Genomic DNA, 25,937 nt, shown 5'->3' with positions numbered 1-25,937 from the left:
ACTGTGACATTAAGTACAGTCCTAGACAAAGGAAAAGGAATCCTCAGCTCAAAATCAGAGAGGGATTTAGTCTCTTTATGACCAATATTTGCTTCCACGTTATTTGAGTACAAATATTCAAGGAGCTACTTATTGCAAAGGCCTTTAAAATGTCAATGTAACTATCATCTATATGTCTAATAGTGTGTCATATCCAATCCAGTTTTTACTTTTTTTTTTTTTTTAATTTTTGCACCTTTCATGCGACAGTGCACACAAGAAAGGTCATAGGATCTCCAAAAATTGGGTAGCAAATTGGTGCCCACACTTTTCAGCCTCAAAGTCTACTTTTCAAACCGCCAGGTTTTCGTGAACTTGCGGGGATGGGTTTGTGGGGGCGAGTGTATCTTCGCTGTGATAGGGGTGGTGGTGGTGGGGGTGGTGGGGTTGGGGTCGGGGGGGGGGGCACAGCTTGCTAGAACACGCCTTTATGTGCACATGTGCAGTGACAAGTCAAAAGAGGCCAAACCGAATGTCAATGTGTTTGATCAATGTATTAGCCACACCTGAATCAAGCAAAGAGATGGATGATCAGTTTGTCTTTTTTGTGGAGCGCGATAGACCAGAACTGGCTCGGCGATTGACGCATTGGGCACCTCTGCCGTATTCTGATTAAACAACAAATGAGCAGCACTAGTTTCTTTGCTAGCCCAGTGTGCAAATGCAACAGCCGGCAGGGAAAAGAGAAAAGGTTCTACGATTAGGTGCATACCATGGACTTGCTGCATTGTGGAATCATTTCAAAACAGTTTAATTGTAGAGGCAGACTATACTGGACCTGTCGCAGATATTTTTTGTGTGCTACAGACAAGTTATAGTTTGGACCAGGTTCAAAATGTTGAGTTTTTTCTTTGCAACTCTCAACCTGCACAGTAATTTATGTCTTTTTCTGCAGTTAAGTCATCCAAATGTCTTTTAATGTATCAATTTAAGCAAGCTTCTTATTGGAACCTGATGAACAATTTGTGTTTGTCTATCTAGTACTGTATACCTGTGTAATATCATTAACAATTGGAAGATGCCCACATTGTGGTCAGAATTTACGATATACAGTACAACTGTATTCAATGTTAATCATGTTTTGTCTTAAATAAAACATGATGTATGCATTGCAATTTTGGCAACACGTCCTCATTTCATGTTTTTGAACACCTTCCACAATTGAACCTTGCCCTAAATCCACCACCAATTGTTATCTTGCTAAGCAGATCGCACGGCTTGATGGAGAAAACACGTGATGCAACATGCTGGCAAGCGAGTCAGCACGACGAAACAAATCTCTGTGAGACTCAAAGCTGTCAATGTCTCAATAACTTGAGTCGGTCAAACAATAACCTGGGGAAAATGGCAAAATCATATTACAAGTGCAGAAATCTAACCTTAGGCAAATTGCTAATTAGTCTTTGTACTGTATGATGATCTTTTATTGGTCCTTGAAGTGCTCAATATAAGCTGTGATCATTGTTAAAATGAGAGCCAAGATATATTCGAGCTTTGTCTTGTTACCGATGCAATTGAGCAGAATGGCAGCAGTCTGCCCTCCGCCCACTCCTTTTCTCTTTCTTCTTTTTGTCTTGGTTCGACAAAGCTGGCCCCCTAATTTGCATTCTACCCATTATGCAAATGAGAAGGGATCACATATTGGTTGAGATGAGTGAAGCAAGTGTGCAGGCCAGGTCTCTTTTCGGACCAAGTGGAAATTTGCACTTAAAAGCCAGTTTGCGGGCTAAAACAATGGTCCAGGTGCTGTGCCCTTGACCAAGGCCTTTATTGTCTGCTGTGAGGCACAAAGTTGGTGTCACACCTGCTTCAGCCTTCTTCTGTCTGCTCCTGGCCCGTCTCATTCAGTTGGGTTAACAGTTGAGTATAGATGATGATTTCCAACTTGATCAATAACTCTTCAAGTTTTAGTCTTAGTGGCTTGCTCCTGCGGACTTTTATTTTGTTTAGAACCCAATCAAGGTCCAAATTTTGTTGCTTAACCTTAAAAAGGTCCACAGTCATGAAATGCATGATTTTTAGTATGTTATTAATGAAAAAAAAAGCAGTCGGAATGGACCCATCCGTTTTTTCACCACACAACATAATTTTGACGTATATGGCTTTTTGTCACTCCCGCCATGAACATTCTCTCGAGTGATTTGTATTCAAGAAGAAGCAGGAAGTGATGTTCATAGTAGACGCCCACTCAGGCGGTCTCGTATGTTTCTACTAGTTTTACCTGCTGGAAGGTAGCTCTTTGTTGCTTCATGTTAGCCAAAACGCCGGCTCTTTGTATTGCTGGATATTGTTCGAACACTCTGGAGGATGGATTTACGATTCATACGTTTCCAAAAGACCCGGTTCGTCATGAAAAATGGATTGCACAGGTGCAAAGGACGAGAGCTTTGTGGGTTCCAAATGACAGGTAGGTGTGTATACAGCTACTAAAAAAAAAAATTGTTTGGAGGGCGGGGGGGCGACATCCGCGTACGTAAGTCAGGGGTGTGTCGATGCACCCATCAGCGCCGAGCACAGCTTCGGCGGCGCATCGTCCGCTGCGGACGAGGCTTGGCTTCGGCCGGGCTGACTCATACATACTGTCTGGGAGTCTGTTGTTAGTTAGAAATGATCCGCATATCATCTAAATATGGCTCAAAATGTAATATTCCCCCGGTCACTTTGTGAGATGTTCTCTTCTTTGAAAAGAGCTTCCGTGTCCCATAGTATGGGTCACAGCATGTTTTTTAAGGTGAATGTCCGGGGTGATGTCACGGGCAGTAGATGCAGCCAATATGGCGACCACTTGGATATCGAATGAGTCTTCCGCAACTTTGCGCATGGATGACAGGCTCTCCGCTCATACAAAAAAAAAAAAAAATTGTATGGACATTAAAGTGAATAATGTTATATGTATTTTTCGTTAGAATATCTATTTTAGAATGTTTATAGGCATGACACTTGACTATTTAGTGTTTTTTGTTATCGAGGGAAGGCTCGATTTGATAGAGGTAAGTGTCACTCAGATTAGCATTCAATCAGCACATCACCGCAACACCTACCAGACAAAACACACTTTTGGCACAAGACCAAGGAAGAATCACTCCCGTGGCAATAATCTAAGTAGTAGTTGCATGCATGAAAAGCAAATTGCCCAATTGCCCCTCAAAGTAACAGCACTTGGCCCATCAAATGATGATGCAAAAAATGAGAAGTGGGTGTAATAAACAGAAGAATGAATTGCTCATTGAAAAAATAAACCGTCAATAGTGTTGAGTTGATTAATTGAGACTTGAAACAATTGAGGCTAAATGAAGTATACTTCTAGACTACAAGCAGCAGAAGCCCTGTTAATGAACCGGTTTGCTGTGTCATGATGTCCAACATGAACAAGAACTTCTTCAACACTATTTCCTTCCAATATTTGCTTCTCTTTCTGTGATGATGTTAATGGTTATTTTTTGCCTGCAATCTTCCTGGAAAGAATCCAGTTCCCAGCAACCCTGAAAAGTCAAATGGGTGTATAAAATGAATGGATGGATAGATGGATTAAACCCACAACCCTCGTGAGGATGAGCAGAATGCAAGATGAATGAATGAATGAATGAATGAATGAATGATGGAGATTGGAAGTGATTTGAATGACTAAAAGCCAATGCACCTGCAAAAGATGAAAGCTGTTCTTTATAAAGTAAATTTATGACATGTCATTGCTTCAGGATGCATCTTTATAATGATGGTAGGTACATATCAAACTTTCAAAAAGTATATGCAACCCGAAAAAAAAAAGTATGTACCGAAGTATGGCGGTTCCCCTGTGAGCTTTGTGTATAATTATAATTTTTCACTTGTATGATGCAGTAAGAGTGAACAATGGTGCTTCAAAAATAAGCCCTGCAGTTGCTCGAGCCAATTATCTTCTAATGATTAAAGTGTGTTTTATCAACGGGGATCAAATTATGCAATTAACACTGGCCTCAGATAATACAGAAAGTAACGAGTTTTGCCGGTTGGAAAATAAAGCATTGCCCTTGTCTTACATCTGATTGTGCTCATTTTAAAACGCAGAGAGAGAAAGAGAGAGAAACAAAAATTGCGTGATGTAGAGGGCAGCAGAGAGCAGTTGTGCATGAGCGAGCAAGAGAAAGTAGGAGTTGGGTGACCTTGTTACTAGTTGGGTTGACTTGGACAGGCTGGTAGGAGGTTGCTGTCTACGGGGAGGGACAGACAGATGCTCGCTCTTCTCCCTGGGCAAAACATCTCGCCCGGTGCAGGCAGCACACAATCTGGCCAGGGCAGCTGTAACCCTAATGATCACTGGTGGCGCTGCACCTGACCGACCCACCAACCGGCTCCGCTCCTCACTCAAGAGAGCCCTCCCCTCCGCCTCCTTTCGCCTCCCCTGGACTACCCGTCTCCTCTTTGACCTCCAACGCCTCCAAACTGTAACATGGCCATTTTATGCAAAAGTTCTATTTTAGACGGCTCTATCATCCACGACAATCTCAATCGGCGCCTTCGAGCCGGATGATCGTTCTACCATCACCCGTGCAAGTACCAATGCACATCATACCAATTTTCGCATTGATATAACTTACTATTGCACATTCACAGAAGAATTAATTAAAATCATGCTGGCAAAATAGTGGGGGGGGGAATCCAGGTTACATATTTTTATTCAAAAGTATAAATTTTAATGGACCAGAATTGCTTAAAATAACAGTGAAGATTGTTTTTGATGGTTGTTGGCATAGTTGAAAATTCACAAAAAAAAGGCCAAAATTTAAATATACACATGAACACATATCCTGTAATCTGGTAAAATATTTTTTTAGAATAAAATTTGTTAAATCCATCCATCAATTTTCTTAGCCGCTTATCCTCACAAGGATTGCAGGGGGTGCTTGAGCCTATCCCAGCTGTAAACGGGCAGGAGGCGGGGGACACTGAAGTATGTTGCCAGCCAATTGCAGGGCACATAGAGACAAACAGCCACACTCACAATCACACCTCGGGGCAATTTAAAGTCTCCAATTAATGTTGCGTGTTTTTGGGATGTGGGAGGAAACCGGAGTGCCCGGAGAAAACCCACGCAGGCACGGGGAGAACACGCAACCTTCACACGGTGGGCTGGGATTGAACCTGGGTCCTCAGAACTGTGAGGCCAACGCTTTCCAGCTGATCCACCGTGCCCCCCTAGTTAAATAAATAAATTATCTGATATATTGCCCTGACATTGGTCCAGGCTGCATGGGTTCAGGTCCCAAGAAGTGATGGTGTGACTCCATCCATCAGTTATTGTGTTCACCGGTTATCCTCATCAGGGTTAAGGGGCTTGCTCGAGCCTATCCCAGCTGAGTCTGGGCGAGAGGTGAGGGAGACTCTGAACTGGTTTTTAGCCCGTCACTGGGCATTTATATAAACCAACAACCATTTGTGTTCACAGTCATACCTCCGGGCAATTTAGAACCATCGATTAACCTCATGTGCTTGTTTTAGGGATTTGAAGATGCAAACTCCACACAGGCGAGGCTAGAATTAAACCCCGGTCCTCAGAACTATCAGACAAATCTCCTAACCAGTTGTCCACAGTTCTTGCAGGTGCATTGAGGACTGGAACTGGTTCATAGGTGCGAATGTGAAAGTATTTCTTTGAAGTACAGTACAGTACGTCTATGTGCTTCAATCTAGCATGTACCTTGACTCTCACCTCATTTCAGATGGTTAGAATCCAATCCACCTATTACCCTAATGAGGAAATAAGTGAACAAAAATGGATGGAAAGTTGGGTAAGTATTTTGCTCATTGGCTTTTCGTAAAGTATTCCTTCCTTCCTTCCTTCCGTATCCCCAAATATGAGATGATGATTGATAGGCACACCTCGCTTGTAAAGTACTTCCCAAATTAGAAGTGCACAAGAGATTACTCGGGAGACAATTACATTTTTTTGCAAGAAAACATGACGTCAGGCTTACTCCTACGACAACTAACCGATGCGAAGCTCTCCGAAATGAGTGAGAATGATGACTTAGCCAGGTGCGTCTTTCAAAGAACTCGTAACTTTTATCGCGTCATATGCTTCAGGAAAAAAGAAAAAACATAAGTTTGAAGTGGAATGGTCGATTAAATTGACATCCACACAGATTGAATAAACAATAGAAACAAGAGTAATGAACAAATACAAGTATACAAGTGGAATTGTAATTACGCAAAACGTGTTTTTGTTTTATGAATGAATAATGAGTTTTAAACCCCCCTTAATCCACATTAATCAAAGCCGTTGTTGTCACTAAATTGTCCTTTCGCAGATGTAAATTACACACGAAAAGGTCAACTGTGACAACCTTCTGCCATAAACATTTTAATCCCAATTAATTTGCTAGTTTATCCCACTGCCCTGCGACTTTAGTCTGCTTTCATATGAGAAATGGATCAGAGAAATGCCCCCCTCCCCCACCCACTCTCTCTGTGTGTACGTGAGCACTTTCAAAAGGGGGTGCTAGTTAGCTTCTTTTGATTCCATAGCCTTACTAGAGTCCATCCACAGCACAATCACGAAATGGAGAAAGTAAATCATTTTAAATGAGAAGCACCCCAAAATTTATTTTTGTAAATTCTTACGTTTTATTTTAAATCTACAGAATATAATTTTTTTATTATTACGCTTAACTGTGAATGTAGTGAGAAGAAGCAGAACAGAGAAAAGTACAGAAAGGGTTGTCTATATTATTATAAAAAAAATCACAGGATATCTGACACATTTTCCATCCATAGCTAAAATTGTGTCTTTGCCAAAGCGTGCATAAAAGAACGATTAAAAATTGTAGGTGTGTGTGTGTGTGTGTGTGTGTGTGTGTGGCTCTGTGTGTGTTTGGAGACCTCCACGCGCCAAGAATGTGTCTGTGACTGCTGCTTTGTGTATCTGCCTTCGCTGGGTGACACTGGTCGGTGACACAGACATTTCCCAGCACCTTCCTTGCAGTCCCGAGCCATCGCTGTCCTTCCGGGAGCCAATCTATATACACACACACACACGCTCGAACACAAACACACTTGGTGCCACGAGCACACACTATCGCTCTGTCCTTCCCCTCACAAGACGCTCAGTGTTAGGCCAAGCAGACCAGGACTGTCGGGACCATATGACCTCCAGGAGGCCTTCTCCAAGATGCTGGCCAAGAACTGCTTGTGTTTGCACAACAACACTTTTGTCCATACAGGGATCCATCCATCAGATGGCAGATGAGGACCACATGACGGGACGGAAACGCAAACTATTTATTTGCGCTGACATAGATGTTGCGCCCGAAAAAAAAAAAAAAATCTATTGCGATTTTTAAGATCCTCAGAGAGGTATTTTTCATGAGATGCCATATTAAAATTGATTATCCAGTAACCGTTATGAGAGCTTTTTTAAGCAACACCACCAAACTTAATTCATTTGCTCCTCCTGTTCACACCTGAGACCTTGTGACACTCCGGAGTCACAAGACAACAGCGCTAAAAAAGGCTTTTCACTCAGGGGTGTTATCACTTATGCTGCCAGTAGCCATGGGCCGGTATCAGATTATGAAAGTATGATAACTTTTAGCAAAATATCCACTGAATTGCAATTACAGCTCTAAAATCCAATATTTTGGAATCTCTTAGATCATAATACTGCACTAACTCTGTAGAGATGAACAATTCATTTTAATTTAAGTAAAATTGAAACTAATACAATAACAAAAGTACACCTACATATAAATAAATTTGCAGCTACGTCTGCTCGTTTCCTCTATGGCAACATCGCTAGTTTGCCGGTTAATTTTCTGCCTTGGAAGTGAGTATTGTTTTTATGTATTAAACTGTAAACACACCCCTGCTAAAAATTTTATAAATTAAAAAAAGAAAAAAAATGAAATTTAGAAATTAGAAATGTAATTCTACAGAAATCTATAGAATTCTATAGAATTTGTACAGAACAACTTGCTCTACAGAACCTTGGCTGTGATTTTCTGTACAATTTCTACAGAACAATAGAGTTTCTATAGATATTCTATAGGACTTGGGTCCTGAAGTTTTGTAGTTCTTTAGAAATTCTGTAGAAATGTTCTATAGAATTTTTTTTAGCAGGGACTAAAGCTTGTAGCCGATTGCACACGTTCGTTTCAACACAGCGTTACAGTAATATATTAATGTTACCTTGAGTTCATCAAAGAAAGGTGATGGTTTCACTTATATCCCTGCTTTAATGGCATTTTGCACAAGAATTCAATTTTCAATCGAGGGGAAGCTGCCATCCATCAGCAGAAACATACAAAGTAGCCAATCAACAACGACTCACAGTCTCGGGAGGTATTTCAGCACTGTCAGATCTCAGTGCACTCTTAAAAATTTTCTGCTCAGGTAATTGCAATTTCAGGCTACACACCATAGAGAGCGGAAGACTTACAGGGAACTAGTCCTGACATTTCAAATCCTGCGAGGGAGTTGACATCCTCTTCCGGCAGCGCAGCCGTCTCTTACGTCTATCTGTCATGTTTTCTTTATCAGCCCCTCGTCATCCGGTGGCCGAGCACATGACCAAATTAGTCGACTGTATCTTCCGTTATCTGTCCGCGGATGACCAGATTCGACCGAGTGTGCTGCTGCGTGGACTGCTGCGTGGACTGCTGCAGCATGAGGAAACCCAGGCTACAGATCGCCCGGTTTGAGCCTCAGCAGACCCCTCAGAACTTTGGAACAAGGAAAAGGGTTGTGCTTCCTTTTAAGGTGGCTGGCCTTGTTTTGGTTTATACAGAAAATATAGGAGTTATAAATGATATGATACGTCTGAAATTTTCATCGTAGGTGCATGTCCACTGTGAGAGAGATAATCTAAAAAGAAAAATCTAGAAATCACAATGTATGATTTTTTTAACGATTTTATTTGTGTCATACAGCTGCAGATAAGTATTTGAACACCTGAGAAAAGCAATGGTAATATTTGGTACAGTAGCCTTTGTTTGCAATTACAGAGGTCAAACGTTTCCTGTAGTTGTTCGCCAGGTTTGCGCACACTGCAGGAGGGATTTACTTCCTCCACACAGATCTTCTCTAGATCAGACAGGATTCTGGGCTGTCGCTGAATAACACAGAGTTTTGGATCCCTCCAAAGATTTTCCATTGGGTTTAAGTCTGGAGACTGGCTAGGCCACGCCAGAACCTTGATATGCTTTTATAGAGCCACTCCTTGGTTTTCCTGGCTGTGTGCTTCGGGTCAATGTCATGTTGAATGACCCAGCCACGACCCATCTTCAATCCTCTGACTGAAGGAAAGAGTTTGTTCCCCAAAATCTCATAATACATGGCCACGGTCATCCTCTCCATAATACTGTGCAGTCGCCTTGTCCCATGTGCAGAAAAACACCCTCAAAGCATGATGATACCACCCCCATGCTTCACAGTAGGGATGGTGTTCTTGGGATGGAACTCATCATTCATCTTCCTCCAAACACAGTTAGTGGGATTATGACCAAAAATTTCTATTTTGGTCTCATCTGACCACAAAACCTTCTCCTATGACTCCTCTGTATCATTCAAATGATCATTGGAAAACATAAGACGGCCTTGACATGTGCTGGTTTAAGCAGGGGAACCTTCTGTGCCATGCATGATTTCAAACCATGACGTCTTACTGTACTACCAACAGTCACCTTGGAAACGGTGGTCCCAGCTCTTTTCAGGTCATTGACCTAGTCCTGTCGTGTAGTCCTGGGCTGATTCCTCTGCTTTCTAAGGATCATTGAGACCCCAAAAAGTGATATCTTGGATGGGGCTCCAGTCCGATTGAGATTGACCGTCACGTTTAGCTTCTTCCATGTTCTAATGATTGCTCCAACAGTGGACCTTTTTCACCAAGATGCTTAGCAATTTCTCCATAGCCCTTCGCAGTTGTGTGGAGTTGTACAATTTTGTCTCTGGTGTCTTTGGACAGCTCTTTCGTCTTGGCCATGTTACAAGTTTGAGTCTTACTGATGGTATGGGGTGGACAGGTATCTTTAAATAGCTAACAACCTCACATAGGTGCATCTGATTCAGGATAATACATGGAGTGGAGGTGGACTTTTAAAGGAGGACTAACAGGTCTTTGAGGATCAGAATTAGAGCAGATAGACAGGTGTTCAAATACTTATTTGCAGCTGTATTACACAAATAAATCATGAAAAAAAAATCATACATTTGTGATTTCTGGATTTTTCTTTTTATATTATCACTCTCACAGTGGACATGCACCTACGATGAAAATTTCAGACCCCTCCATGATTTCTAAGTGGGAGAACTTGCAATATAGCAGGGTGATCAAATACTCATTTTCTTCACTGTAGTTATTTTTGATATCTTAAGCCAGTAAAACATCGATCCGATCTCAACTTTGAGAAGTTTCCCAGGTAGCATTAAAAGTGGGATGGAAAAAGTAGATGAATGAATGTTTTGTTTTTCTTTTGTGAGACATATTTGTTATCAAATTAACTTGACTTTTGAAGAACACCTGCTAAAAAGGGTGGTTTTAGTCTACATCAGATGTATACTGACCTTCTCCTCCTCCCCATTTGTGAAATGGCTGCACTCAGTGGAGGTCCTGGCAGTATAAGCACAGCAAAGGGAAGATTAGAATGTGCATTTGGCTTACATTGCTACGCGAGTCGAGCCCTTTTTGTGACGTTTTATGAGTGTCAAATAGAAAAAAAACCTTCAAAAGTAAAAAAAAATACCCAGTGGTGAATGAATTCATCTCAATTCATGTATTATTTTGGATGTGATCTTCCACGACCTTTGGTGTTCTGGAGAGCAGTTTAAATTGCTGTGAAACTTCTCCGGGAGCACCTTTTGAAAGTGCTGCTCTGTCGTCTTTTCATGTAATCTTCAGGGTAGAAAATATCACAGCTCGGCACACGAAAACAAGAAAAAGCAGCGTACGTGCAGCTTTCCAGACGCGTGCATATGCATACATACCCACAAGTTGCAGTTCCAGTGAAGTCGGATCGTCAGCATGTTTGGGGGACAGGGGGGGTGCAAAGAGGTGCCAAAGACCACAGCTCACTGTGAGTGGTGCCAAGCAGCACTGAGCGCCCGCTGCCATCCAAACATAAATAAAGTGCTTTTGGCTCCTTTCAGCCACCCGTGTGTGCCGCGTATCCGCCAAGCATGACGTTCAAAACAGGACAAATTTGATACAATCACAGGCTGGAAATAAACACGTCTTGGACCGAGAGGGTGTGAATCAGATGGTCGGTCAGTTATTAAGTTTCTGAGCACAACTTCAAGATAGATTTATTCTTTAGACAAGTTTCCTCTCATTATTTCATCTCCATACTGAGTGTTACCAAGGGGAGGTACAGGATTTCGGGTTTTTTTTTTTTATTACATTTGTAAATGCCTCCAATGTTTTATGAACGAGTTGAGAAGCCCAAAATGATATCATATGTGGACTATGATGCCCCACAGAGTAACATAGTAATCCCAGGTGCCACGGAAAAAAAAATAATAATAAAACAAGGATGGTGTAAGAGTGATCTGGTTATTAGAATATACACCTCCATCCGGGCCGCACGGTGGCACAGCTGGAAAGCGTTGGCCTTACAGTTCTGAGGTCCCGGGTTCACTCCCGGACCCACCTGTGTGGAGTTTGCATGTTCTTTCCAAGCCTGCGTGGGTTTCCTCTGGGCACTCCGGTTTCCTCCCACATCCCAAAACATGCAACATTACGTGGACACTAAAAATTGCCCCTAGGTGTGATTGTGAGTGTGGCTGTTTGCCTCCCCTCGATTGGCTGGCAACCAGTTCAAGGTGTACCCCGCCTCCTGCCCGTTAACAGCTGGGATAGGCTCCAGCACTCCCTGCGACCCTTGTGTGGATAAGTGGCAAAGAAAATTGATGGTGGTGACTATGGATAAAGGACGGGGTACTTCCTGGACTGGTCACCGACTAATTTCAGAGCACATATAGACAAACAAGCGGTCATACAATCACATGAATGGACAATTTAGAGTTTTCAGTGAAGCTAACATGCATGTTTTCGGTATGCAGAAGGAAATTGGAAAGAAAAGCCCATGTGAGAATTGCAAAATCACGCAAACTCCACACAGTAAGGCCAAAATTAGAACCTCAGTCCTCAGAACTGTGAGGAAGACATGCTAACCACTAAGCCACGGCACAGTAAGGAATTAGTAATGGTGCCATACCAACTTCTTTGGAAAAGTGCCACAATTGCCGTGCGTACTGTACTTTTTTCCAAATATATGAAGGACTGTCATGGATGGCATGACCCAAAATAACAATTTACTTTGAGAGAGATCAGGTCAGCAAGCCTCTGCAGATTAGCTGTTTTTTTGTTGTTGTTTTTTTTTCTCCCCTTTGGCTACATGAGTATTTCAGAAGACATTTAACAAAATATCAGTGACAAAATTACAAAGAAAAGCAAAGCCGGCCAAGAATCGCAGTTCACTTTCGCAGAAATAAGAAAATCCCTTCATAACCCCACCTCTCCAGAACACATTTGAGTTCTTTGAGGTCTATAAAAAGCTACATGCCACTCTCACATGAAGACACTACACTTCCTCAAGGCCCCAGTTAGGGCCAGAGTGCAATACGTCTTCAACTAATCTAAACAGCCATCTTCCCATCCCCGATTAAAAAGATTTAAGACACTGGCACTCAAATTTGTCTTCCTTCTTGGATTTAGTCTCTAACATTTTCTTACATAACACAGAATGGACACTTGTTATTAATATCAGGATGAACAAGCGCTTCAAAAACAAACATTTGTTGCAATACAGGAAAGAATATACAGTGGAAGTAATACATAATAAGTATTCAATACAGGAAGACTCAAGCGCTCTGAATGCAGTTATGTTTTTATTATAGGCTTTTTTATGTCTCACCAGAAAAAGAAGCTTTTTTTTTTTTTTTAAGGATTTAGCCTTACACTTTCTTTATCAAGGTTCAAAATGGATCTTTTATTGTTGTTTTTTCTATTAACTGTTTCCAGTTGAATTCGCATTCAAGCCAAACTGAATGAAGAACGCTCATTCGAAGAATGTTCTCTGAACCCGGAGGAGATTGCGTTTGGCCTTGGAGTTACTGCTGTGGTTGCTAATTTCCAACTAATCACTCATGACACAAAACATTTCTTTGAATGGGTTTACTTGATACACTCTATTACATCCTAGAGCAGTGTGTGTGTGTGTGCACTCTCCAGTTCTCGTGTGATGGTGCACTTCCAAATAGCCGCAGGCCCCCTCCCCTCTCTCTTCACCCCCGTATCACTGCTGACTGATTAAGGCCCTGATCTCCACTGCTTCTTGAACACCACTCACACCGCTGATGGCGTCTTGCACTCTTAGGTGGGTAAAAGGCAAGTTGCCATGGCAACACACCACACTCTGCCAAGGAGCTGACCCGCTGCCCACAAGCTCCACTGAACAGTCCCGTTTTCCGTGTCTCGTACTCTCCTATTGTGTCCTCATCTGTGTTCACGCCGAACCGTTTTTGAGGTTCAAAATCCTTCTCTGCATGAGCGGCCGGTCTTTGTGGGGGGATCGTATATTTTGACGAAAGCGTGTCACGGACATGATATTAAGAAACCTGGGAAGTGGTTTAAATTGGGGGGAGCTAAAAATCTTCCTCGTTGAAAACTGAGCTTTAGGAAAACCTCATTCGGGGGCAACGCTACAAAAATCCATCTTCAGTGGTTTGTGTAGTTTGAAATGTGTGGTGTTATTTCAACAACAGGTTATGCCTCATGAAGTTATTAAAAATGATAATGGGCTTGTGATTGCCCCCCAAAAAATAAACTGGAGATTTCCTATGCACAGAACTTTTTTTTTTTTTTTTTTGAACAGGCTGCTGGAATGAAAATTTATTTCACCACAGGAAGGGGTGAATGTCCGCCGGTCCGATTATGTGGAAGCTCGGCCCGGTTTGGGCCTGTTTCCAAGCAGGAGTCACTCCAGGCACTGGACGCTGTGCTCCATTCCAGAGCATTGACTCCCACAGGAAGTAACACATTAACAGAACAATCAGGTTCCTTGTTAGGGAGCTTTACACGGCCAGAGAATGCCGTTAACACCACTGGGTTGGGGGGCGGAGGGGTCTGTTCCGTTGATCAGCCTGACATGGAAGTCACACCAAAGTACAAAGCTCCAACTTGTTCTCTGTGTATTTGAGCTTTTATAGTTTGTAAACTATATTTAACTAAAAATGTAAAACATTCATCTCAGTGGTTGTTTGTCTGCTTTGTTAAGAAGTTTTTGATTTTCAAAACACAGCATGTTGTCTCATTCCCTGATTATTGAAACAGAGACGATTGCAGGCCTGGGGGGGGGGGGGGACTTATTGCACAGCATATAAACGTTGAACATAGTGCACAGGGCATCTGCATGGTTCAATTAAATAAGGCTTGAGACTTTTTAGACGTTTTACATGACTTTGGTGACATTAAAGACCTCATTGATATGTTCAATTAGAGTGGGGAGTATGGGTAATGTTACAGGTACCATATTTTACCAAATTACTTTTCCTAGTATTTAGAAGGTCATAGTGTCTTGGCCTTGGTAAATGTGAAAAATCAATTCAATGATCATTCTTGCATTCTAGGACTTTTCTGTTGCGAAGCCTGAAATCAGGTGACTGGAATTTCTCCATTTATCTACGTCACTCACGAAGATCTCAGCCTACCTTTCCTCTCCACGGCAACGATGTTACCAAAACAAACAATATGGCTCTCACAAGTGGGTCTCTTACAAAGAGGCAATCAATCAAAGGAAAGAGGACGGTCTGAGTCAAAGATGGGCAAAGAGGATGGATAAGTGGGTCAAACAGAATTAGCTGTCAGTAGGGCCTTTTCTGGATGCTCATATGACAAAATCAAGGTATTTTTTTTGGAATGAAATTGACACTTTTTCCTACTAAGTCTATGATAGAGAGTCTAAATAATAAACATTTTTCCAGTGTTTGCTGCTTGCAGATAGCATTATTGATTCATGCAAGCAACCTAAAACTATCTCAGCAACACTCTGTCAAAATAAATGTTTTTTTGTCAGCTCATTACAAACAACTGGGCAACAATGTATACCGTAATTTCCAGCCCATAAGCCACGACTTTTTCCACACACTTTCAACCCTGCGGCTTATGCGGTGATGCGGCTAATTTGTGCATTTTTTCTAATGGCTGCAAAGGAGCTCTCGAGCGGAAACGGTAAAAATGAGACTGGTGGAATATATGTGCCGAGGAAGTAAGTTTTACCGGTATGTTGGTTTTCAACTGGCCCTGTTCGGGCTGCGCTAGCATTAGCACTGTGCTAGCATGTTGCTACTCCGTAGCTGCTGCGGCTGTTTTTTTTTTTTTTTTTTTTTTTTTTTACCAATATGTGTTTTTTTTTGTTTTTTTTTTAACCAGCCCTGCTCGTGCTCCCATGTTGTTGCTATGTTAAACTAAGGTATTAAATCGTTGAAAACTCTTTCTGTATACCGTCTTTCTTTGTTTCTTTGTTTGAATGTGGGTTTCAATGTGGACACTTGTGGCTTTTACACAGGTGCGGCTTATGTATGTACCAAATGGTATTTCCTTTACAAATGTACTGAGTGAGGGTAATAAGCAGGTGTGCTCTGTAGCCAGAAATTACAGTATTGGGTAAAAGAGGAGAAAATATCAAAGAGGGCAGATATCAAGAAGACCTGTCCATATTTTGAACTGAAAACGAACCGAAAGCATTGTTAGCTTAATAAATACAGACTTTTTTTGGCATTTAAGCTTGGTTCCCAATGGATTGTGCAAGCATATTTAATGTTGTTGCCAGCAAGTGTATCTCTCAAGGCTAACGGCAATGTTTGGCATGTTGGTGATGTCAGTACCGAGATGTTGTTTTTGTTCTCATCAGATAACCGTTTTAAAGGCGCAGAGTTGAAGTAGCTCGTTCGAGGCTACGTCGCTTTTCAAACATTTCTTTCCGAGATCACTTTTGTGAGGGCGCTCGATGTGTGCTGACAAGAACCTGTCTCAAACGGCGCTGAAGGCCACAGCAACAAAAATTATGCAAGCTGTTTCGCACCCGGCTGCCCCTCCCTCCTCCATGCCCCGCGCCCACCCTCAGAGGGGAGGGGGCCTGGCAATATGTGTGGCAGGTGGACTTCCTGTCTTTGTAATTAGAACCAAATTAGGTTAAAATACAGTTCTCCCCACAGCCCGCCGTCCATGGAGAGCTCCCTTCCCTTCGCCCATGATCCCAGGCAAAATTAGGCATGCCCCAGTGCGGCAGCCATAATGGACACGCCTGTCTCCCGCATGGCCGCTGCTTGGGAGCTGGATAGCACCTGCACACTAAATATTGAAATACTGCGTGTAGCTTTGGAGTCAATCCGTGCCGGGGAGGCTGCTGATGTGGCAGTGCAGGGCAAATTGGGTCCTTTTGGTTGGAGTCTTTAGCGGAGCTTCAATTCACAACTGACGGATCCACATTAATTTCCTTCTCACACCTGCCTCCTTTATCTGCTCTCAGATAGCGCAGCGGCGGCAGCGGCGGCGGCGCTTCTGCCGGTCAGCGTGCCAGCCTTTTCTGTGATGAATAATGGGCACGCCGAGCGCACGCCTCTCTCAACCTACACAGCCACACGCTATTATTCAGTGCAGTTGGTGGCGCGGGAGAAAATGTACCTGAGAAACTGTGAAATCCAGCATGTCCGGGGCTGCCAATGCGAAGGAGAACAAAACAGGCAAGAGGACAGGTGCAGCTTCCCTCCTGCTGTTGTGTGTGTTGAGAGCACGGATGACTCAAAAACACAAGCTGCTTTTTAGGCGACATTGAAATACAATGGCCCATTTTGACAAATACTGAGTGGAAATTACAAGGAGGAGAAGATAAAGTACAATGCTGAAGTGTTAGATTGGTTTGGACATGCTATAATGTTGTCTAATGACAACCATGCATTCAAGCAATAAAACATGTTTTATAGTGATTGATTTCACAAGAACATACTACCAACTATAGTTTTAACACCATAAATCTAACTTTTTCCACCCCTTTTCTGTATATTGTATGTTTTAAATCATATAAGCAGACCTAGCAGTGAATATTTTGACTTTCAACCTTCCTATCGTGCGTCACATGATTCGTTTGACAGTTTTTACATTAAATGCCCAGCCCAAACCATCCATTTTTCAATGGTTGGGTATGAGGGGACTGACTAGGAATTGAACCCACGGCAGCAGCATGTACCACTGCTGGCGTCGTGTCTAAATGCGTACCCTGTGTGCAAATGGAATTGAAGTTACAGGAACAAAGTGGTTGTGGGAGAAATACAAGTCACCTCGTGACAAAAAAAAAAAATGCTTCCAATTTCATAAATTTTTTTTAAATATACATATTTACTATAATTAGGTCTTTACTAGCATAGGTAGGTACGTGATGGACGACAGTAAAGTTTTTTGACACTTTTCTGTTGTATCACTTTTGTAGGAATGGAAGACAGCCGTAAATCAAGATTTCCCTGTAATTCATTGTTCAATAGCTAATTTAACCAGCGAAAAAAATATCTTTATCGTCCATCATCCATTCAAAGTTTATGTTTAATAAATGCTAAATCACACTTTTTAAATTCATTGTTGAAGACAAAAGCCCAACACCGAAATCAAACTGCAAGCATAAATGTGTTTGTGTGTTTTACGGGTTTTGGTGCAACATCTGAGTTGAGCGTGAGGGTCTAAAAGTGAGCTGTGGATCTCAGCGCTTCTGCTTGAGTGAGCTCATGCATTTTTCTCTTTTCCCGCTAAAAAATGCCTTGGCAGGCTCTCCATTCCCACATGTGAGGGCATTGCATTATCCAAGTACCCTGCAGAAACACAAAAACTACATCATATTAAGAAAAAAACGATACTGTATCATCCTTATCAGGGTACTTCCTGGTTTATGGAGGATGACAAACAGATGGACAGTGCCATTATGACTCTGGGGTGGGGGGGGACTGTTCCATTCCATCCATCTGTCAGAGCAGTAGTAAACCAACTGTTTACTGTAAAAAAAAAAAAAAAGACAATTAAAGCACACAAAGCTAGTGACGGGCTCAGACTTTTGCACCATACTCAGATCATTCTTTGCAAAGCCGAGGGGAACGCATCTGTCTGTATGGCGTTGATTGTTCTATGACCTAACATGGATGCTCTCGGCTGGGTGGCGCCGAAGAGCTTGTGGTGAAGAGCCCCAAGGTGTCACAAGTGACGGACGAGGGGACGAAACAGCGAACGGATGAAGGGAACGGCCCCAAAAAGGGCAGTCAGGGAAGAGAGGGATGGAGCGAGAGATGGTTGAAGGGAGGGAAGGAGCTGTTTGGAAGAACTGATGGGGGAAAAAACGAGGAGGGTAATGTCTCCTGCTATGATTCAGGGTCTGACCCCACCAGCTGGAGAATAATTGCTGAGTTGGGGAAGGGAGAGGAGAGCAGGCTCTCATGATTGACTTGTCATTGATCATAATCTTAATTGCAGGCATCCAAATCCCCGGGGTGTGATTTGTCCATTTGGAATGGGTGTCTGTGTGTGTGTGTGTGTGTGTGTGTGTGCGTGCGTGCTTGCGTACTGACATGCTTGTGTATTGGTAATGTGAAGCATACAGTGCAATTTTAAGTGCACTTTGCAGCAATGGTGCTTCTACTTTGTGGAAGGCCAGAAAACAAATTTTTGTCTTTATGATATTGATGAGCGATATCAGGTGGTGATTTTGTGTCTAATAGCAGTTCAGTGACGATCCCACTCTAAGAGTTTGGATGCTTTCCTCACGCTTGTGCGTTTTCTCCAGGTACACTATTCCAAAATTAAGTTCATGGAAGACATTCGGTGTGTTTGTGAATGGTTGTTTTTTGATATGCGCACTGTGATTGGTTGGTGACTACTCCAGGGCGTGCCCCGCCTCTCCCCCAAAAGTCAACTGCTCACCATCAACCTGAAAATACATTTTCTTACCTTTTTATGATAACAAATGGCATTAAAATGAAGGGAGGATCAGGTATTACAATATAAAGTCGTCCATGAACTTACTGTATTTTAGGTTAAAATGATCTTGAATAGAAACCTGAGGACAAACTCTTCAACCAACAATAACAAATATGTGGTTGTAAATCATTGGACATCATTTGTCATTTGTGGGTAAGTAATTAATTGCAGATGTAAAATATAACCACACAGTTTTTCCGTGGGCACGCGTGTTTCTTTGCATAGCAGTGGGATTTATGTGTCACTAAATGATTTGACTGTGAGAAAGCAACCTTTATTTCTTTCTTTTAGCATTTGCAGGCTCTGGCATGTATTAAAACAAAGACCAACAACTGGAACAGTGTTGTCACAGCCAGCGCAATTACTACATGGCGCTTGTCATTTTTGTTTTTGCATTTGGGTGGAGCTTTAGATTCTGCCGAGTTACTTCAAGATTTTAAAGTTGAAATTTACATATAACTGGAGCAGTAACATTTCTGTTGTTGTAATGCCAAATATATAATCACTTGAGTCACACGTGACAACTGTAATGTAATCAATCGCACTGGTAACTAGAAATCTATGGTCATTGATCATCACATTGTATCTGAGTAAAACAATCAGGTCCCAATGATAGGGAAAAATACTGACTGTGAGAAAAATTTGAATAAAATGTACAGTCCTTTGTTATAGAAATGGATGAATAGCTTCAGAAACTCGATTATGTTGGTTCTGTGAAGCCACATGTTAGCCACTGTTAGCACTTCTTCTTTGTTGAGGTTCTACTTGATAGTACGGAAGCGTATTACTGCCACCCCCCGCCACCCCCAAAAAAAGTGCAAAGTGCGTCTTCTTTTTCAATCTGAAATCATTTTTTAGTAAAGATGAAGGAGTGTTATTGAATATCTGGGTAGATATACAGGAATGTATATGTTTGATACATAACACTAAAAGGTCACCATCCATCTGAACCGGAAGTAATTGTCTTTTGGGGGTAAAGAGGGGTGAAATTTATTTATTATTTTCAACGTTATTATGTGAAATGAATCTACATTATGTGAAACAAATACACGTTACAGTATAACGTGAAACGATTCACATTACAATGTGTAACGATTCACATTATAATGTGAAACGTGACATTTTTTTTTTGGTGTGGCAGTAATACTCTTCCGTATGATAGGACTCTGCTAACAAGCAGCTTTTTGCGATTGAAGGACTATCATCTGAATGTTCCTTGATTAGTGACATGCATTTGAGTCCATATTTTTTGGGATGCTCGTCAAGAACGTGCTTTAAGTAAAGAGGTAAGCTGCTTCGTAGATTCTTGGGCTAACCACTTGCTAGCCAAATGCTTGTCCATTTATGATTTAAAAAAAAGCTGTTTTACATTACAAGTTTGAGGTTAAATCTCGACATTACTTTTTTTTTTTTTTTTTTAACAATTCGATTGTTGGACTTTATTACGATTACAGCTTGAATCTTTTTGACTAAAATATTTTGTTAGAGCAGTCTGGTTTTGCAATCAAATTACATCAAAAACGTCTTTCAAAGTGGTTTTCAATGAAAGTTATTTTCGCCAAATGAGCCTCTTATTGGCTTAATTTATATTATCTTAGTATACGCTAAATAAAACCTACTAGAGCCTTGGAAGAAGGACATTTCCCTTTTGTGAGCTCTTTTTGTTGTTTTATTACTCAAGTCACAAAGAAATTGAGAATGAGATGTGATTTTGCGTTTGAACCCTTCACTTGGTTCTCAGGCCATAAACCGGGTGAAGAACATTCCTGTGTGGGAAAAACACCAGCGCGCGCACACGTCGAAGGGGGCGAGCGAGTGTATGGTTGAGCAGGCTGAGAGAAGCAGGAAACAAGGTTAATGTTGTATGACAGACAGAAGCCAGCAACTCTCTTTAATGTTGCTCCCATTAGGGCGCTCCCAGTGCTCGCATCCCACTCGAGCATCCTCCAGAAGCTGGCCCTGCCAACAACTGGTGGGACTGCAGCCAAACATGACATTTGCTGGCTCGGCCACTGAACCCCAGCGGGTGACATCTGCGGAGCGGCCTTTCATCCCCTCGCCGGGTACCTGCGCGGCCCCCCGGCTCCCGGGAGCCACAATGAATGCGCTCGTTCGCCTTCCCAGCTGGCCTCCCCTCTGCCAAAAGGCCAGCGCATTGACACGCATTCACACGGACAGGTACACAGTACGCACGTGTACGCACGTGTACACGCGCCCACGTGCATGCAAATACACACAAAGAAGCGCGCCTCCGCTGCCTTGCAAACATCTCCACACAACAAACAGCTTCCAGCATCAACATGTGCAGCTGTGGGGCCTGCTTTTGTTTTCCCTGTTGTTTCATCGGGGGCAGCTTTTGTTTTTTGTATTGTTTTTTTTTTCCTAAAAAGGGCTAGAAAACGGCAACACTAACAGAATTTAGGCAGATTTGATCAAATATGTAAAAGAATACACGAGGCTACAGTAGGTGAACAAAGATTATGAGGAATTGCAGTTTATTGGATGCTGACAACTTAAACTGCAAGGTACAATTTGAACAGTGCACAATCTAAAATCACCCCCCCCCCCTCCGAAATCCACATGAAAATAGAGCAAGATGTGAAAAGTGGCTTTGAATGTTTTTTTTAAATGGTTGAATAACCAGTGTAACTTTAAAAAAAGTAAAAAGGCTCTCCTTAATTGTTTATGGTAAACACTTTTAGCACTTTTATTACGTTACACTTTAAAAAGTGAAGTAAAACATCACCTGTGCAGTATTTTTTCTTACGTCACAAGTTTGACTCCAGGACAGATCAATTTTACAGTGGAACTTTTAAGCTCCCACTCAAGCTGTTTTTCCCCTCTACATTGCAATCCGTCTCCCAAAGGAAAAATGGAAGACCAAAGTTCAACTGTTGCTAAAGTAATGATTAACAAAAAGCAAAATAAAAGGAACATTTACAACAACATAAAACAACAAATTAAGAAGAATGAAGGCAAGTTACAAAAGGTGAGTTGTGGTAAAATTTGCTTCAAACTAAACTAAACTAAACTAACATAACAAAACTTCATGATAATAAAGAACTTTGAAAGTGAAAATAAAAGTGGTTTGTGAATTTTACACGTTGTTAATGATGCTGGGAAAAATGAAAAAAAATGTGATAAGGCTAATCATCATCTGTGTGCAACTTCAGAGATACATTTTTCCCGAAATGTTGGGTTGAATTCCAAATGGTGCTATAATTCCATCATTTTTTTTCACTGAAACTTGATTTGACCTTTTTGAGTGGATTGTTTTGGAACCAACATCTTCTCGTTTCTCTCGTTCTCAGCTTCATCAATTGCGATGAGCTTGCGTGCGTCTCTTCTGCGTCTCTTTAATCAGTCTTGATCTTTGACCACTTGTTGTTATGAGTGCTTCTGTGTCGGGGTTCTGCTCCCGGCTGACATTCCATTAGCCCCACATTAGGAAATTCTAATCACTGCGCCACCGGGACGCTGGGACTCGCAGTTCCGATTTCACTTAACCTCCAGCAGGAGAGATCAGGCTCTGCGTCTCAATGTTTTTCCCTAATTACCTCCCCACAGTGAGCTGCCACACGCCATTTCATCTCATTTTCATCCGCTCTCATCTTTAACATGGCACAAAACGCATGCTTTCCGTGCCTTACACTGACAAGTCCCAAGTTTCCCACCGGTACCGCGGCCCCACATTAAAACAGATCTGTTGTCACTGGGTTTTGTTTCCTTTTTAATATACGTAAACGGTAACGATTACAGTTTCAAAAAGTTAACACCATTCACAAGGGTGCGGAAGAATGAAAGTTCTTACTCCCCTCAGTGAGCGTTGTTTATGGCACCGGCTTCAAAGTCAATTGCTGTTTACAAGTCTAGGGGGAGCCCTGGAGCAGAAATAAAACAACCCCTCAATTATAGCCTCTGCCTTACTTCTGCTATTGTTTTATTAGCAGGTGTACTTCCTCGCTATAGCGTTTTTGTATATTTTATATCAAATGAAAACGATAGGTACCAGAGATGGACACTTGACTACATTTCTTCAACACAGTCTGGAAAATACGATCAGAACATTTTTATATGTGTTTACCTTGGGATAGTTAGCATTTAGGGTTTGTGGTCTGATGGCCGACTTTTCTCAGAGTACTTTGGCTTCCCCTCACATACCATAAACATGCACGTTGGACTCAATGAATACTCTTAATTGTCCATAGATCTGAATCTGACTGGTCATGGATGTTTTTGCCGTGCTACTGGTTGGCCCAGGAGGTACCATGGCTCTTGCCCAAAGTTATCCCCGGGTGGGGGGGGTTCCATTATGCCCATGACCATACTACGAAGGACTGGTGAATGAATGGGTGAATTTCCCTTTGATTGCTCTGTGACATTGTAAAACTGTTCTGCAATCTAGCTCATGCACGTGACGTCACCATTTTCACCTTGCCATATTGCTGGTCAAAGAGAGCTGTTCAACAGTTTGGAGGACATTGAACCAGAGGAAAATATTCACAATGCCTGAGACTTGTTGTGCAGTTGGTTGTTACAACAGACGAGACAGATATTCCAGCTGAAAAGAAAAGAAAAAAAAAATCAATGGATTTCGGCAATTAAACGTGATGGATGGTGCCCAACCAAATAAACACGACTGTGTAGCGATCATTTCACTTCAGGTAGGAATTATTCTTCTCAATCTCAAATTCCCAAGAAGTATTTATAATGCCAAGTTGGCTCATTTGAGAACAATGCGTATTAAAAAAAAACAACAACAACAACAGGGAGTCGTCTCCAACATACACGGAAGTGTGTTGCAGCCACACATTAATTTTTGCTAAACCTCTCCCCCCGACAGACTTTTTTTTTCCAACATGTATTGTTCTCAAATGAGTCCAACGCGTATTTAAAAAATGAAAATAAACCGTCGCTCACACAGAGGTTTATATAGGTTAACGTGTTGCCGCAACACGCTTCGTGTACGGAGGAGCTGACTCTGTCTTTTTTTTTTTTTTTTTTTTTAAACGCACTGTTCTCAAATGAGCCAACTTGGCATTATAAGTACTTCTTGAGAAATGCTACGGAGGAGCCGACTCCCTTGTCCACAGTTTTTTCCAATCATAGTTAATGAATGCGAGTTTGTGTAAAACCAGGGGTCATTTATGTAAATATTGGTATTTGTATTGAATACTAGCAGAAAATATCAATTGATTTCAGGGGTTAACGTGTATCTGAGCACACTTCCCGGTTCACGAGCCGTGTCCCCGCTGAGAACAGATCCAGCAATGAAGTATTTGTATGCGTCCAGACTTTTCTACGCTTTCAAACTCTTCTGTGTGAATCTCAACAACTCACTAACCAGATCCATGTGTAGATCCAGTTGTCCAAGACATGCGGAAGCGGGTTAACAATCAAATTTCTTATCAGCGAAAACACCAACTTTGGCATCAAATATGGGTCCTCTATGCCAAGTGGCTCTCATTTTTCCTCATACCTTCGTTTATTATCACCTTCTAATGTTTAACAGTATCAGACAAATCTCTGGAGCTTCCTGCTATAAGACGTATTTTCGTGCCGTCTCCAATCGACTTAGCATTTAAGAATGCCTTCCTTGACCGACACTTCCGGCCAGTGACGTGATTTGATGACGTAGGCGCATGAGCTCTATAAAAGGGATACAGGTCCGGTATTCTGCTTGGCCTAACTGTCAAAGAGCACAAAGGAGCTGTTGATTCAGCATCGACTAATTGGCCGTCTAGAGAAGACCAACAAGACATCAGCTGTGGAGAGTGGCGCATATCCAAAACTAATCTTGTAACAGGACATACAAACATATACTCCATTAAATATGAGGGTGGTCAAACCTGGTTTAACGGTTTTGAGACTGAATCCAGGCTCCGGCCTTCCTGTGTGGAGTTTGTGTTTTCTCCTGGTACTTCCTTGCACAATTCCTAGTTTTATTAAATAGAAGGTTCATTGAGGACTCAAAATTTTCTTTGAATGTGAACATTTTTTCGTCTATGTGTGCTGTAATTGGTTGACAAGTTCACCGTTTTCCCTGCCTCTTTTGACTTAAGGCTTCTTTGATCTCACCCACTGCCCATCCATCCATCCATATTCTTTGCCGCTTATCCTCACAAGGGTTGCGGGGTGTGCTTGAGCCTATCCCAGCTGTCAATGGGCAGGAGGCGGGGTACACCCTGAACTGGTTGCCAGCCAATCCCAGGGCACATGGAGACAAACAGCCACAACCACAATCACACCTAGGGGCAATTTAGAGTGTTCAATTAATGTTGAATGTTTTGGGATGTGGGAGGAAACCGGAGTGCTAGGAGAAAACCCACGCAGGCATGGGGAGAACATGCAAACTACACACAGGGGGGGCCGGGATCGAACCCGGGTCCTCAGCACTGTGAAGCCAAAGCTTTACCAGCTGAACCACAGTGCTGCCTATTGCATTTTATCCATCCATCCATCCATCCATTTTCTTTGCCGCTTATCCTCACCAGGGTCACGGGGAGTGCTGGAGGTTATTCCAGCTGTCGACGGGCAGGAGGCGGGGTATACCCTGAACTGGTTGCAAGCCAATTGCAGGGCACATCAAGACACACAGCCGCACTCACATTCACATCTAGGGGCAATTTAGAGTGTTGCATGTTTTTGGGAAGTGGAAGAAACCAAAGTGCCCGGAGAAAACCCACACAGGCACGGGGAGAACATCCAAACTCCACACAGGCGGGTCCGGGATTGAACCCAGGACCTCAGAACTGTGAGGCCAATGCTTTACCATCTGACCCACCGTGCCGCCACCCACTGGCCAAGTGAAGACAAATGGATGGACGGATAACAAAAATGTCTAAAAAAAATAAATATTATACGATACAGTCGTCAGACAGAAGTTGTTAATGTTCACAGTCCTCTTAACAAC

At 42.2% G+C, this 25,937-nt stretch overlaps 1 protein-coding gene across 16 annotated transcripts in view; it reads right to left on the bottom strand.

Annotated features, from left to right (window-relative positions):
* Nucleotides 1–8,367: 8,367 nt before the first annotated feature.
* LOC133513351 (uncharacterized) overlaps nt 8,368–25,937 on the bottom strand; it is a 197,631-nt gene continuing 180,061 nt past the window's right edge. For 13 of the 16 annotated variants that reach the window (XR_009798469.1, XR_009798462.1, XR_009798464.1 and 10 more), the window contains one exon: nt 21,560–23,585. Coding sequence is in view for 3 of the 16 variants with exons in the window: in XM_061844074.1 (XP_061700058.1) it covers nt 23,488–23,585 (98 nt within the window). In the remaining 13 variants the exon portion in view is untranslated. Of the gene's footprint in view, nt 8,736–10,575; nt 10,622–17,466; nt 18,049–21,559; nt 23,586–25,937 lie in introns of those variants that run through there. The other 3 variants (XM_061844072.1, XM_061844075.1, XM_061844070.1) reach the window with 3 other exon arrangements.

This window comes from Syngnathoides biaculeatus, chromosome 15 (assembly GCF_019802595.1).
Source record: "Syngnathoides biaculeatus isolate LvHL_M chromosome 15, ASM1980259v1, whole genome shotgun sequence".
NCBI classification, from domain to species: domain Eukaryota; kingdom Metazoa; phylum Chordata; class Actinopteri; order Syngnathiformes; family Syngnathidae; genus Syngnathoides; species Syngnathoides biaculeatus.
The sequence above is the reverse complement of the archived record's forward strand: the minus strand, read 5'-3'. Positions and strand labels throughout refer to the sequence as shown.